The sequence below is a fragment of the Branchiostoma lanceolatum genome, chromosome 1, assembly GCF_035083965.1.
Source record: "Branchiostoma lanceolatum isolate klBraLanc5 chromosome 1, klBraLanc5.hap2, whole genome shotgun sequence".
Classification (NCBI taxonomy): domain Eukaryota; kingdom Metazoa; phylum Chordata; class Leptocardii; order Amphioxiformes; family Branchiostomatidae; genus Branchiostoma; species Branchiostoma lanceolatum.
Window position 1 is genome coordinate 15,561,097 of NC_089722.1, and position 12,938 is coordinate 15,574,034.

At 41.1% G+C, this 12,938-nt stretch overlaps 3 protein-coding genes across 6 annotated transcripts in view; 1 reads left to right on the plus strand and 2 right to left on the minus strand.

The window, feature by feature from the left end:
- The first annotated feature begins 2 nt into the window (after positions 1-2).
- Positions 3-1,817, plus strand: LOC136437181 (transmembrane protein 242-like). The gene is made up of 4 exons (XM_066431666.1): positions 3-125; positions 475-575; positions 1,223-1,357; positions 1,513-1,817. The coding sequence occupies exons 1-4, from the start codon at positions 71-73 to the stop codon at positions 1,633-1,635; spliced, it is 414 nt and encodes a 137-aa protein (XP_066287763.1). The 5' UTR covers positions 3-70; the 3' UTR covers positions 1,636-1,817.
- A 46-nt stretch (positions 1,818-1,863) lies between these two features.
- LOC136437163 (protein dopey-1-like) lies at positions 1,864-6,040 on the minus strand. Of its 2 annotated transcripts, XM_066431656.1 has the most exons (4): positions 5,842-6,040; positions 4,626-4,755; positions 3,921-4,210; positions 1,864-3,712 (listed from the first exon to the last, which is right to left on the minus strand). In XM_066431656.1, the coding sequence occupies exons 1-3, from the start codon at positions 5,997-5,999 to the stop codon at positions 3,947-3,949; spliced, it is 552 nt and encodes a 183-aa protein (XP_066287753.1). In that variant the 5' UTR covers positions 6,000-6,040; the 3' UTR covers positions 1,864-3,712; positions 3,921-3,946. The 2 variants fall into 2 exon arrangements, with proteins under 2 accessions (XP_066287753.1, XP_066287745.1); XM_066431648.1 differs by having other exon boundaries at positions 1,864-4,210.
- Positions 6,041-6,676: 636 nt separating this feature from the next.
- LOC136437115 (protein dopey-1-like) overlaps positions 6,677-12,938 on the minus strand; it is a 30,290-nt gene continuing 24,028 nt past the window's right edge. For 2 of the 3 annotated variants that reach the window (XM_066431603.1, XM_066431595.1), the window contains exons 24-31: positions 12,594-12,685; positions 11,959-12,130; positions 11,320-11,346; positions 10,545-10,787; positions 10,000-10,109; positions 8,677-8,888; positions 7,776-7,928; positions 6,677-6,902 (exon numbers count right to left, since the gene is read on the minus strand). In XM_066431603.1, the coding sequence (XP_066287700.1) occupies positions 6,682-6,902; positions 7,776-7,928; positions 8,677-8,888; positions 10,000-10,109; positions 10,545-10,787; positions 11,320-11,346; positions 11,959-12,130; positions 12,594-12,685 (1,230 nt within the window). In that variant the 3' untranslated portion in view covers positions 6,677-6,681. The remainder of the gene's footprint in view (positions 6,903-7,775; positions 7,929-8,676; positions 8,889-9,999; positions 10,110-10,544; positions 10,788-11,319; positions 11,347-11,958; positions 12,131-12,593; positions 12,686-12,938) is intronic. The other variant, XM_066431612.1, reaches the window with a different exon arrangement.

The window sequence follows — 12,938 nt, forward strand, 5'->3', positions numbered from 1 at the left end:
CGTGCCCAGGAGTCCAGTTCAAAGTTGAAAGATCACAGCAGTGACCTTTCCCACAATCCCTTGTACCAACATGGCCGACCAAGGTGAAGGTGGGAGGGCGGAGGGCAAGTTATCCAAGTTTAAAGGTGATTCCTGCTGTCAATCAAGTCATCTAGGTCACAATTTGTAAGGAATACAAAGACAGGCATATCATGTATCTGTAGAGTCAGTATTAGGGCCTTCCAAATAAAGATTATGGTCAAACTGCCGACCTAAACTGGAAGTGGTTCAAGGCATAGTTTGAGCAGACGACAAAATCATGTTGCAAAGCGAACCTGAAGTTGCAGTCCATAATTGACGTTTTGCAACGTGACAGAAAATACTGACAACACACAAATAACTGTAATGCACCAATGCAACACACATAACTTTGACATAGTGTCATGGTTATTTCGTATTGCATTGAAAGGAAAAACAACTCTGACTACTTTTCAGGAGGAATGTTCCTGGCTGCAGTGGCTGGGACTGGTTTGCTGGCAGGTTTCAGCACCACACTGGGAATGACCAAGAAAAAAAGTCCAGACATGTTTGATAAGGTAAACATGTGGGTTATATAGGTTATAACTTGAGTAAGTATTTGTGCTACATATAATGCGGGTTTGCTATGTTAGTTTAGCGATTACGGGGTCTTTTTATAGATATGAATTGGTATTGAATTTTTATTTGAGTAAGTGAATGTGTGATAGTTGTGTGTCGATTTGTTAAAAATAGAGAGAACGCTAGCGACCCGAAAAAACACCCCTCCCAATAAAATGATGTGACGACACTGTGACATCACAATTTAAGATGGCGGCCACCACATATGCCAACGGATTCAACAAAGGTTTTGCTACGTAAATCTGTAACTAGTCCCATACATGTACATCAGGTTCAGTCTGAAAGACAAAAAATGTGCGACCACGCTGTATAATGTGTATCTGTTGTATGCACATTCACCATAAAGATTTTGTTGCTTTCTCCGGATTTCAGGCGGGCCGAAAGATTTTCATGGAATGCTATATTTACTGTGCTTTTCACCTTATGATAACATGTATGCCTATTGTGTTTTGATCATAGTCGCAAGAAAGAGGAATTAGTATAGTGAGACAAACTAAAAGCTTAAGGATAACTTTAGAAATCATTGATGAAATTGATCATTGCGCTGGTACATGTATTACAAAATGTGCCATGTTGTTTCTTCCAGGGAGTGGTTGGTGGTCCAGGTATTGAGAGTGGAGTTTCAGTTGGACTGAGAGCACTGAAATGGGGAACGTTCTATGCAGTAGTTGGAGTCGGAAGCCTTGCCTTTCTTACATTCAAGATCCTGGGCGTCAGTAATGTATGTAAACTTTTTCAATATCTGAGATAGATCTGTGTTTCCTTTTCAGTAAATGCTGACAGCTTTTGTGCATATCATGTTAGATCTCGGCCATATTTATAACATTCTGTGATGATCAATTTCTGTCTCACATAACAATCTTCTCTCTCATACAGTTAGCAGAGTTCCGCACAGAGATGCAACAAAAGCTGCCAAGAATACCGAAGGCACGGACAAAAAATAGGGTCGAAAACTTGGATTCTTTATTTGGGATTCAGGAAGAAAGCACGGAAAGATAGTCGTCAATACACTTTGCTGTACTCAGAAATACAAATACTTTTTGAAAAACAAGTGACAAGAATTGTAGATAGTGACAGATATATTGTCCCCACTTGATGGACGCTGGTTGCATAAGATAACTATGTCAGTTTTAGCGAAGGCAAATGTGCCATTCAGGAGGAGAATAAATTATACAACTTCATGACAATGTTAGTCTTCATCATTATCTGTTAAAGAAGACCGTTAAAGTATTAGTATTAGTTGTTAAACTAGGTGTAAATTCTTATATATTGGTAATGTTTTAAGAAAATGTTATTTGTTATCTGTATGAATCAGCAGATAAACCTTTTGGTATGAATTCAGGCAAGTACGTGTATATGTATACATTTTTGTACATCCTGACGTCGTGACTTTGGGTCAATAAACTGCTATCTCACAAGGAAGGCTTAGCAGGAGAATAGATCAAACTTACAGGTGCTTTATTGCAAGTTGTAAAGAACAAAACACTCAATACCTCAAGTATGAGACCTACATTTGTATAGATTCTTGTGGATAACCTCTGTACAGGGCCACACAACAGATTGGCATAGATACTTGTGGTGTCTGTACATGTATATTATAAGAATGACATCATAACACATAATCAATTTACTGAGTACAGTTTGCAGCATTTTTTTATTCAGTAAGGTAATCACATTAAGTAAAATAATAGAATTCTTGTCCTACAGTGTGTGGTGGATAAATATATTCTAAGAACATGTATTGAGTTTCACACAAAATCTAGTAATAGTCCACAGAATAAGCAGCATCTATATGTCATGCAGTTTTTAACATTATGACTGCATGTTTTATTAGTTTTGCAATTGATTGCCATATTACATCTGTTACAATGGGTGCAGTGTTATGGTCTGCATATGATTAGTCACTGATCATACAACTCGTGTGGTAATTAATGTACATCTCTGTATGTGACCCAATATTTTTAGAAAGGAAAGTCAACACAGCTAGAATTCTCTACTTCAGATCTGTTGTCTAATCTTTTGCAATGGTCCAGAAATACATTAAAGCAATGATAAAACTGCACACAACAGGAAAGGTTAACTCAAAGAGCAGTAAAATCTGACATAAATTTTCCACAATCACAAACATTGCACTGAAAATCTATATGATCAATACGTTTAGATTTGCTATAAACAACTATTTCCACACATTTTTAATGTTTGTAACATAACTATCGATTCGATGCCTTTCACTCACTTTTACCTCTAGGTGCACCACATCACTTCCAATAACAACAACACCTAATAGCTTGGTAATGAAAGCCTCTATCAAATGAGGTCTTTTCCATCTACCCGTACAGTGTGTTCTCATTACATGCTGGTTCTTAAGTATATTCTTTACCATAAGTATATTCTAAACCAACATACTAGAGAACAGAACTTAAATTTAGAATACATATACAGTACATGTACAGAAAGAATTCATTTTGGAGAAATAATGTTTACCAGGTTGCTGAATTTCTATACATTGTTTATAACGTATATACTGTACATACAACTTATTAATATGTTTGTACTCAAGCCCAGGTGATCATCATGAAGTCTTACTGACAGCTTTACAATATATGTACAGTGTACTTTTACAAGTACAAGTGTTAAGACAGCAGATGAACTAAACTGTTGCAGCATATCTTTTAAATTCAGAATTAGGTATATGTACTTACGTTTTAACAAGCTTTTTGGCTAATTCATATTGCTTGGTTGGCAGAGCCATGTATTAAATCAACAAAACAAGTTTTTTGTCCTATTGCTTAGAAAAAGGTTGTAAACATTTGAGGAAAATTCCTGACAAGAGTGTGAGATGTTTTTCTGCTCCTCAGAAAATTTTTACAAGTTTTCGATAATTAAATCCTTGCAAGGTGTTGCATGCTATATTTTAACAAGGTACAACAGACCTCTGTTTGGTCACATATAGCAATGTTGTGACACACATCAATCTCACATGGGCCCCCTTTTCTTTCAATATTGTCTCTTTAGAATTTGACTATATTTGCTACATTAAAACTTTCACATAGCTCCACTGGTACTGTGTTATTAGGCCAAGGGCTGTCTCCAGGACCCGTCCCTCCGTCACAGGACAGAAATTTGCTTGCTGGGACGGAAGAAAATTTTATGACATGAAGCTGATGCAAAAGGTATCTTCATAAGCTTAAAATGACTAATTCAACAATAAAAATTCAAAACATCAGTTCCCAAACAATGAGTGGGACGGAGAGACATTCAAAGCTGGAGACAGCCCTAATTAGGCCTGATGTAAGTACTGATCACACAGTTACTTCTTTGCCCCAGGTAGCTGCTCTAGAAAGTCTCTCTCCACAGCTAACTCAGCAGGAGTTGGCACTGATACGGAGGGTGTGTTTCCGCGTGCTGGACTGGAGTGTTTGGGACTGGACTCTAGGGTGACACAGGACAGCTGGGCGGAGCACACCGTGTTGAAGAAAGGGAGCAAGCCCGTCAGGCTTGATATCCGGGCCGCGTTCAGCAGAGGAGTGCCGTATTCCCATATCAGAACTCTGTCAGCATCTTCTGATCGAACCTATGAATGACAAAGGTAGTTAAGTCATTGGCAATAGCTCGTGTCCGAGCATTGTATCTGAGCCAGGTTCAAATCGGCCTCAGTGAAGTTATAGCTGTTCTTGGGTGGCAATGTCTGATACGACTGCCCAAGCCCAGAGCTGTATAGAAGTTTAATGCAAAAGTAAATGAGAAATACAATCAGATCAAAATTTCAAGTAATTGCAAATTTTATAACAACCAAGGAATATCCAAGCTTTATTGCCCCCTTCCCCAAGTGTCATTTCTCAAATAAATGAGATTTTCCATGATATCAAATAATTACTTTCCATAAACTAATTATAAGGATTCACCATGAGGCAGAGTAACTGAGGGTCTTGAGTGGGACATGATACATTAGGGTTTATTGAAGAGGGAGTACATTGTAGTTAACCAACCTTTCTTCGGAGGAGTCTTGTAAGCCTGACCAGATGTGGTATAAAGTCATCCCCATCCACGACCCTCTCCTGGCGCTGAGAATGTTTGGTACCATAGACACCGGCCTCACCAACAAAGGCCCAACGGTACCTTTTTTTCACAGGGAAAAGAAGTTATAGCAAGCAGGACACCATCTGACATTAATCTCCAAACATGGGCAAAATCATATCAGCCGGACAGAATCTACTATGGGGGCTGGCTGTTAATCCTGGCCGGCTGATACAATTTTGCCCCGTAGAGATCTGCTTGGAGATTGATAATGTGATAATTATAAAGTGAGAAAGAATACAGACATTCAGTGCAGATTGCAAAAGGACAATTTAACTAAATACATAAGACTGCTGTAAGACAACAAGACTTTATCCTTTAATCTCAATACATGGCGTATACCCCTTGCTACATGTGTCTGTTCTAGCTACTGTACGCATTAAATCGATGCTGTCACCAAGCACATCATATAGGGAATGTCCTTGCTATTCCAGTGGCGCAAAGACATACTGGCATCACTATTCACAGGTTCTAAAAGGAGTGCCATGAACATAGCCAAAACAACATTTAAAAAAATTCAAGTCAGCGCTTGTGTGTAGATGTCATTCAGTACCAGGGACAGGTATTTTTTGCTTGTGTATGTGTGTGAATAATGTTCAGCACCAAGGACAGGTATGTTTAATTGTGTGTGTGTGTGTGTGTGTGTGTGTGTGTGTGTTTGTGTTTGTATTTGTGGATAGTGTTCAGCCTCAAGTACAGGTGTGTATGCCTGTGTGTGGATGGTGTTCAGCACCAATGGGCAGGTATTTTTTGCTTGTGTATGTGTGTGGATAGTGTTCAGCACCAAGGACAAGGACAGGTATGTTTAATCGTATGTGTGTGTGTGTGTGTGTGTGTGTGTGTGTGTGTGTGTGTGTGTGTGTGTGTGTGTTTGTTTGTGTTTGTTTGTGGATAGTGTTCACCCCGTGGTACAGGTGTGTATGCTTGTGTGTAGAGGGTGTTCAGTACCAGGGACAGGTATTTTTTGCTTGTGTATGTGTGTGGATAGTATTCAGCACCAAGGACAGGTGTGTTTGCTTGTGTGTGGATGGTGTTCAGCATCAACAACAAGGGATTTTCTCATTGTGTGTGGATGGTGCAGCAGAATGTTTAGTACTGGAAACGTTCTCTACACAAACAGAAACTTACAGTTGGAAGTGAGGCAGCAGGTCAGACGGCAGTGCTAGTGCCAGGTCCAGTAGTTTACAGGCAGCTAGGAACACCCTGAGCCAGTGTGGGTTGGAGGTCGGATTCACACACAGACCGTTACCCTCCACATAGGCCCAGCCTCCATCTATACCAGACATCCTCTGGGACAGGGTTCTGAAATGAGGGAGGAAAAGATTATATATAACCTTTTCTGCTCACCCATGGTATTATGGTTTACCGTTTTCACGGTGACCGCTTAAGCCCCCCTCTCACTGGACCCGTGGCACGCTGGCGGCCTCGCTGCGTCCTAAACTGGATTTGTGTTACCCTTGACTTTATAATGGGAATATCATTCAAAATGTACAAGAATGAACAAAAAGACAACAAAACACAAAGCTTAAAAAAATTTGTTTTTGTCGATGAAATTCGTTGAGTGCTTTGTCAATTCGACTAGCCCCAGCGACGCTGCCAGTGTGCCGCGGGTCCAGTGAGAGGGGGGTTTTATTGCAAAATCATAATACGGTGAATATATGTTTTGTGATATTACTGTGCTACAGAATTGTTTCAACTTTGAACTTCAAACACCACAGAAACCCCCTTTCCCTCCTACCTTGATATAAAAACCACTACAAAAGTAAATGCATTTACATTGTACTGTACCTTATAATGTGCATCACAACAAGGCTAAGGAAATGAAACATGCATATACAATAAAGACATGGTCTGAGAAAGCAACATCAAAAGTTTTGATACATTTTTCCAGAAATTTGATACGGGAGACAATTTGGTAGCAAGATGGCAGCCCCCTCTGGTTTGAGGGTAAAACAGTACAGGTTTTGCTCACGCAAACCTGTAATTCATTCCCCACCTGGAGACATCTGCGTCTGCACTGAGTTCCTGCTCCATGTGGAGAAACACCTGTACCAGCTGGGTGATGATGGTGGGCCACAGGGCTGTCAGGTGGGAGGCCGAGATTCTCAGCAGCAGCACTTTGAACAGCAAGAATACCTGCTCCTGCAGGATGGGTGCAGGGGGGAGTCTCAGGGTCTCTGCAACCCTCTCTGGAACAAACCAGGGATAAAACAACTGTCAGAGAGGGTCATGGTTGATGAAGTTAAGAACAAGCGCCACAACCATCCAGACTCTTTCAAAGCAATCTCCTTCCACAAAGACTGCTACAGATTTTTTTATTTCCCACGAACTGCCACAGATTGGAACTTATTACCATACTCAGTAACAGAGGAACTAAATCTGGAAAAGTTTAGAGGGGACGTCACAAACCATCTAAGGAATTGCCAATAACTGCACTATAACCCCTGAAGGTTTTACCCTAACCAAGGGGAGTCGTTTTGTATACCAAACAAGAACGAGAAGTTGGGTAGGATGGTAGGAGAAAGGAAAAAAAAGGGCTCACTGTAAATGCCTTAAGTTTAAGTTTGCAGGGATTTAATTTCATGCTACGGAGAAAATGGGAGGTTTCTTAGTTTGCAGTGAAAACAAGGATGTAAGGGGCAGAAGACAGAACAGGCATTTTTGCGAGGGATTTTAAGTTCACTGCAAGAGGTTACTATGAAAACCATGACCATTAAATCACAAAAATGTGGTATATTTACAGTATGTTATATATCATTTCATGATCCTGTTTCAATTGAAATATGGCCCTCTCCCTTAACACGTACACACACGCACACACATGCACACATAAACACACACACATACACACAAAAAAAGAAGAAGAAAAACACACACGCACACACATACACACACACAAACACATCTACACACACATACACACACACACACATCTACACACACACACGCGCATGCACACACACACACACACACACATACACAAAAAACAAACACACACACACACAGATCTACACACACACACGCATGCACATACACACACACAGACACACACACACACACACCTTGTATCTCAGGCAGATGTCTCTGGTACTGGTCTGTCTCACTACAGAAGATGGTGAAGGCCAGTCTCTTCAGCAGCATGGCTCTCAGCTCCAACTCCTGCTCTCGACTACTGAACAGGTTCAGGGAGCCACTCTGTGTCACTGCCACTCGGGCTGGGGAAAACACACAGGAGAGATATTACAAATCAGCTTCTAGTACTCTACGGTCCTTCCAGATGCCCTAAATTTTCATCAAAATCTGTCTGAGAAATGTCACTTTTCACCTGATTTGTAGGTGAGCTACTCAGGACTCAAGAATTGAAACCAAAAAGCATCTGAAAGGGATACAAGAAGACATATGGGAAAATGTAAAAGTATTCCAACACAAATAGTTGTATCCATCACAGTGCACAGCCCAGTTCTTCCGCGACAGGGGTCTGTGGTAGTCCCCATTTATTTTGGAGTAATGGTTTTTTAGAGGCTTTTCTGTGGTTGGTGGTTTAGTGTAGGAGTGTGGTGGATACAGCTCACTGTTGGCATGGAGTGCGACTCATATAGCTTCATTTTGGTTAGTTTTGGTAGTGAATCTTGGCTTCCGGGTATCGCTCCGAGGCTGCAAAGTGTGATGTGCCCCGAGCGGCTTGGCCGATGATGTCACCGCCCGGGGCTTTCGACACACGTCAGGAGATTGGTTATTGTAGTGGTAGGATTTTCTTTTTAATCATATATATTTGGCAGAACTGTACATGATGATTGTTTACTTCCTATATAGGTGCTGTTTCCGACAAAAAATTTCCTTTGTGGTGTACAACGTCGGTGAAAAAAGTCTCTTAACTATAGCTTTAAATGGGGGCAAGAAACTAGGGGGTGCCCCCATCAGGCTACCATACGTTCCCCATGAATGAAATAATAAAGTACCCACCCATCAAGTCCCTGAATGTTGTCTTGTCATGGGTCATCAGATTGTCCACCACAGACTTCCAGCTGGACAGGGACTGACCGTCCATCTGGAAGAAGTTCTGGTCCATGAGCAGCTCGAAGGCCTCGCGTTTCCAGGCACGTCGGGTGTACTGGTACCCGCTCAGGCTGCTGAGCAGCCGCGAACAAGCGCGGAACCGAGCCATGTTCTCAACACTGGGGGAGAGTCCGTTTCAATCAGTGTTGTACATGATTATGTAAAATATAGCTGATGTACATTTGTAGCGATTATATGCGTTGAAACCATGAAGTTATCTCTGTATCTATCTGGGAGGTACATTGTTTTAAAGAGCTGTACATTGACAATGACAGTACTGTCTTCATTATTAGTGCAGAATAACTATTACACAAGCATCACTTCTTCTGCTGTTCAGACAAAGAAACAGCTGCTGACCATGTCCTTGGTGCTGAAACACATTCATTTTGATTTTGTGCTTAATGCTATTAATACAGACAGTGCTGCTCCTGTCATTACTGAAAGACATTTATACTGATTTTGTATAAAAGTGATTTACATTGATATTGATATTCCTTTCCCTGGTGCTGAAAGGCAATCACATAGAACTGCCTGTCATACACACTGCCTATATCTGGAGAAGACAAGAAGCCGTCATCCATACCAAAGTAAAGTTTTCACTGAAAGACATTCGTATGGATTTTGGAAAAATTAAGGATTACTGTCCCTGGTGCTGAACAGCAATCAATCACATAGTACTGACTGCCATACACACTGCCTATATCTGGAGCAGATGAGAAGCCGTCACGCATGCCAAAGTAAAATTTTTACTGAATGACACTTGCATGGATTTTGTGCAAAGGACATACTACTGTCCCTGGTGCTGAACAGCAATCACATAGCACTGAATTGCATTCACACTGCCTATATCTGGAGAGGTGGTATCACGTGGTGCAATCGGTAGGGTGTTTCGCCCAGAACCGAAAGTTTCCGGGTTTGAAACCACTGGTATGACCCGATGTTGTGCCCTTGGGAAAGGCATTTTACACGACTTTCCTCACTCCACCCAGGTATTAATGGGTACCTGACTTCAGTTTGAGAAGGTCATATTGAGGTCACCTGCTGACCATTGTGACAGTTCCACAAAGTGCAAGTGTGGAGCAAATATGTATCTGTTGCGTACTATGTGATTGTAAACCCTGCAGCAATTCAGCACTAGCTGCCATTGCACAGATAATTTCTGACCAATAAACCATCATTATTATAAGATTAGAACACCTTCACCTATACCAAAGTTAAACAGTGTCTTACCTGTGTGATCTGAGGTAAGGTGTGACGTTGCCCATGATGGCGGTGAGAAGTGGTAGAGCTCGCTCCTTCTCTTCACTACCAAACATCACATCCAGCAGTGAAGCCAGCAGCTGATTCAACAGGGAACAAGACATACAATTGTGTCAGCACAGATATAACTAAACAAACAGTTAAGTGGCCAAAAAGAGTTTTGATATTTCGAGAAAAGTTTTCTAAATTGTTGTCTGTCTAAGCCAAAAGGGAAACAACTTAGGGAGAGACCCAAGACAACATTAGAAACACAGTGCAAACGGACAGGGGAAAAAATGGGGTTTTAAACAATGTGGGTGATGGAAGTCCTAGCACAAAACTGAAAACTTGGGGGGAACTTTGTTTGCCGACTGATACAACATAGGTTACTGGAGGATCTAAGGTTATAACTTAAAGGTAAGGTTGTCTGTTACTATGTTTAAGCTTTCAAGGGGACCCTGTACCCAACCAGAAATCCAAAACTAGTAAACTTTACACATCTTCTACCAGAGAGCATTTGTACACTTGTAACTCACCTCAGCAAGAAGGGACAGTGCATGTACACTGTAATGAGAACTGTTGGGGAGTACAGCAGGCTGGGTGGGAGGGGGGCTGGAGGGGGGAGACGTCGAGGGGGAGTCCTCTACATCAGAATGGGACAGGTTCGGATCGGTCTGGGGTCCGGGAATCACAGTAAGGCTGCGGCGAAGCCACGTGGTCTGCTCCAATGACGAGCCAGCGATGGTACTACAGGATTCTAGCAGCTTCTGGGTGACATCCTGGAATGTTTTTAAAATATTGTGAGCTAGTGCCATAAGGACAACCTCCCGAACATGCCTGCTATCGCTCGGTAACGTTACCTCCCATAGTGGCCCTGCCCTTTCAAGCCGGTAAAATCGCTTCTGGTGACGTCACCACCAAAACAGCTTTCAGCCAATCAGAGGGTTGGCTTATCCTCATCTAGAGCAAATGCGCAAAGGACGCTGGGATGCTATCAACCGATCAGGTTACGTCTTACATCGCCACTTTTGGTATAGAGCAAAAATAACGACTGTTTGTGCCAAATAAGGCTAGCTCATCAATTAGTCATGAGCAACTGTCATGACGTCGCCAGAAAGGGCAGGGTCGCTATGGGAGGTAACGTTACCGAGCGATAGTGGGCCTGTTCGGGAGGGTACATAATGATTACCTGAATAATTGCAAAAGACCAGTCAAAAGCAGTATGGATACATAAGAAGTGAATAAAGCAAGATAAGGAAAGAAAAGTATAGGGAAATAATAAGAAGGAAATACTCAAGGTAAAGTGTTTACTTCAACAACTTTCCTCTGAGCACAAGCCTGTATGAAAACAAAGGAATCAAAGATAAAGGACTGCATTAAAAGCATAGTTATAGAACAATCAACTGAATGTAAAGAAGGAAACACAGCTCATATTCAATTGATCCCGTACAATTAGGACACAATCAAATATAAAGTTTTTAATACCTAAAATATAGACTTTTTGTTGAGAATGATGAAAGCAATGTTGTAGCTTGTAGATATCATGTTAAACAGTAAGAGTAAAGGCATATGTTTCTAGACTTAAACATTTAATCAATCATCAATATCTCAACTACATTGTATTACAGAAAGAAAGTTTATTGCAAGTTCATGCCCAAAGGCAAAAAGGTGTATGTTGTTCTGTTCACAATAATACAAATATTGCAAATACATGCTGGGGGGCTAATTGCAATTACAAACAACACATATAAAAATGATAAATACAATGATATTAAGGGCCACATCAAATATCATGCTACATTTCTAAAATCTACATGGAGCTAGTTTTGTTGGGTTTGACTTCTTCTTTTGAGACAGTGGAAGATGAATATAAATAGTACACGTACGTCTAATTTGACAAACTAGCAGTAGTTGAGGATTAAAATTTAACAAATGTAAAAAGTTGTATACCTGCAGGTCTCTCCTGTCCCTCCTATCCTCTAACATGGGGCACTTCTGTACAAACTGGTTGAGTATCCCCAACAGGAGGAACACTCCGGGTGGGGGGAGGTCCAGGGAAAGGCTCTCTCTTAGTAAGGCCAACAGAGAGGTCCAGGAAGCCATCACTGTGCCATTACCCATTCTGACAGGAATAACAAGATGATGATTAGAAGAAGGATGAAGGTATTGAAAATTATCTCCACCTATTCAACAACAATAGATTTTTTTTTAATGTCTGGAACAGTCTATGCAAAGTAACTTAGTTTACACCAGGGCTGTCTCCAGGACCCATCCTTCCATCACAGGACAGAAATTTGCTTCTTGGGACAGAAAAAAATGTTGTCTGTCTGCCAGTGTCTGGTCTATCTGAAGATCTGAAGTTCAGGACATGAAATTGATGAAAATGTATTTTGGTAAGCTTAGAAAAACAGATTAAACAACGAAAATTAGCAACATGGTCTCCCAAGCAATGAGGCGGTACAGCCACGGTTTACACATAATGCATTTCATTTTTTAAAGCTTTCTACAGATTTTTTCTTTCTTTTCCTGCAGCAAAGACTATATACATCTGCTCAGAGAGACAAGGTGGTGGAAACTTGACGTACCTCATGAGGAAGACATAGAGGAACTGCAGCATGCTGACCTCTAGGATAGGCTGCTTCCTGTCCTTCCCAGATAGGGGAGGGGACTTCACAACCTAGAAAACAGTAACAACCAAAATGAAGAATGTTCACAGTAAAAGCATATCAAAAATAACATGGAAATCTGTCGTTCCTTTGTTCAGTTATTCTCCTTGGAAGATTTTGACAAAAACGCCAATGCAGTTCCAGTGTCACACACCAGGAGGCCCAAAATCGACCTTGACCTTTGTTCTCCCAACACCTACCCACATACCAAATATCTTTACAATCCATCCAGATGTTCTTGAGTTATGCTGACTACAAGCATCC

Bases quoted from the DNA above. Each gene is read 5' to 3' on its own strand.
- LOC136437163 (XM_066431656.1), bottom strand. From the start codon at position 5,999: ATGTCTGGTATAGATGGAGGCTGGGCCTATGTGGAGGGTAACGGTCTG. The intron at 4,756-5,841 runs GTAAGTTTCTGT...TGTGAAAAAAAG, and splicing joins CTGCTGCCTCACTTCCAACT to GTACCGTTGGGCCTTTGTTG. The intron at 4,211-4,625 runs GTTGGTTAACTA...TGTCATTCATAG, and splicing joins CAAGACTCCTCCGAAGAAAG to GTTCGATCAGAAGATGCTGA.
- LOC136437181 (XM_066431666.1), top strand. From the start codon at position 71: ATGGCCGACCAAGGTGAAGGTGGGAGGGCGGAGGGCAAGTTATCCAAG. The intron at 126-474 runs GTGATTCCTGCT...ACTACTTTTCAG, and splicing joins CAAGTTATCCAAGTTTAAAG to GAGGAATGTTCCTGGCTGCA. The intron at 1,358-1,512 runs GTATGTAAACTT...TCTCTCATACAG, and splicing joins AGATCCTGGGCGTCAGTAAT to TTAGCAGAGTTCCGCACAGA.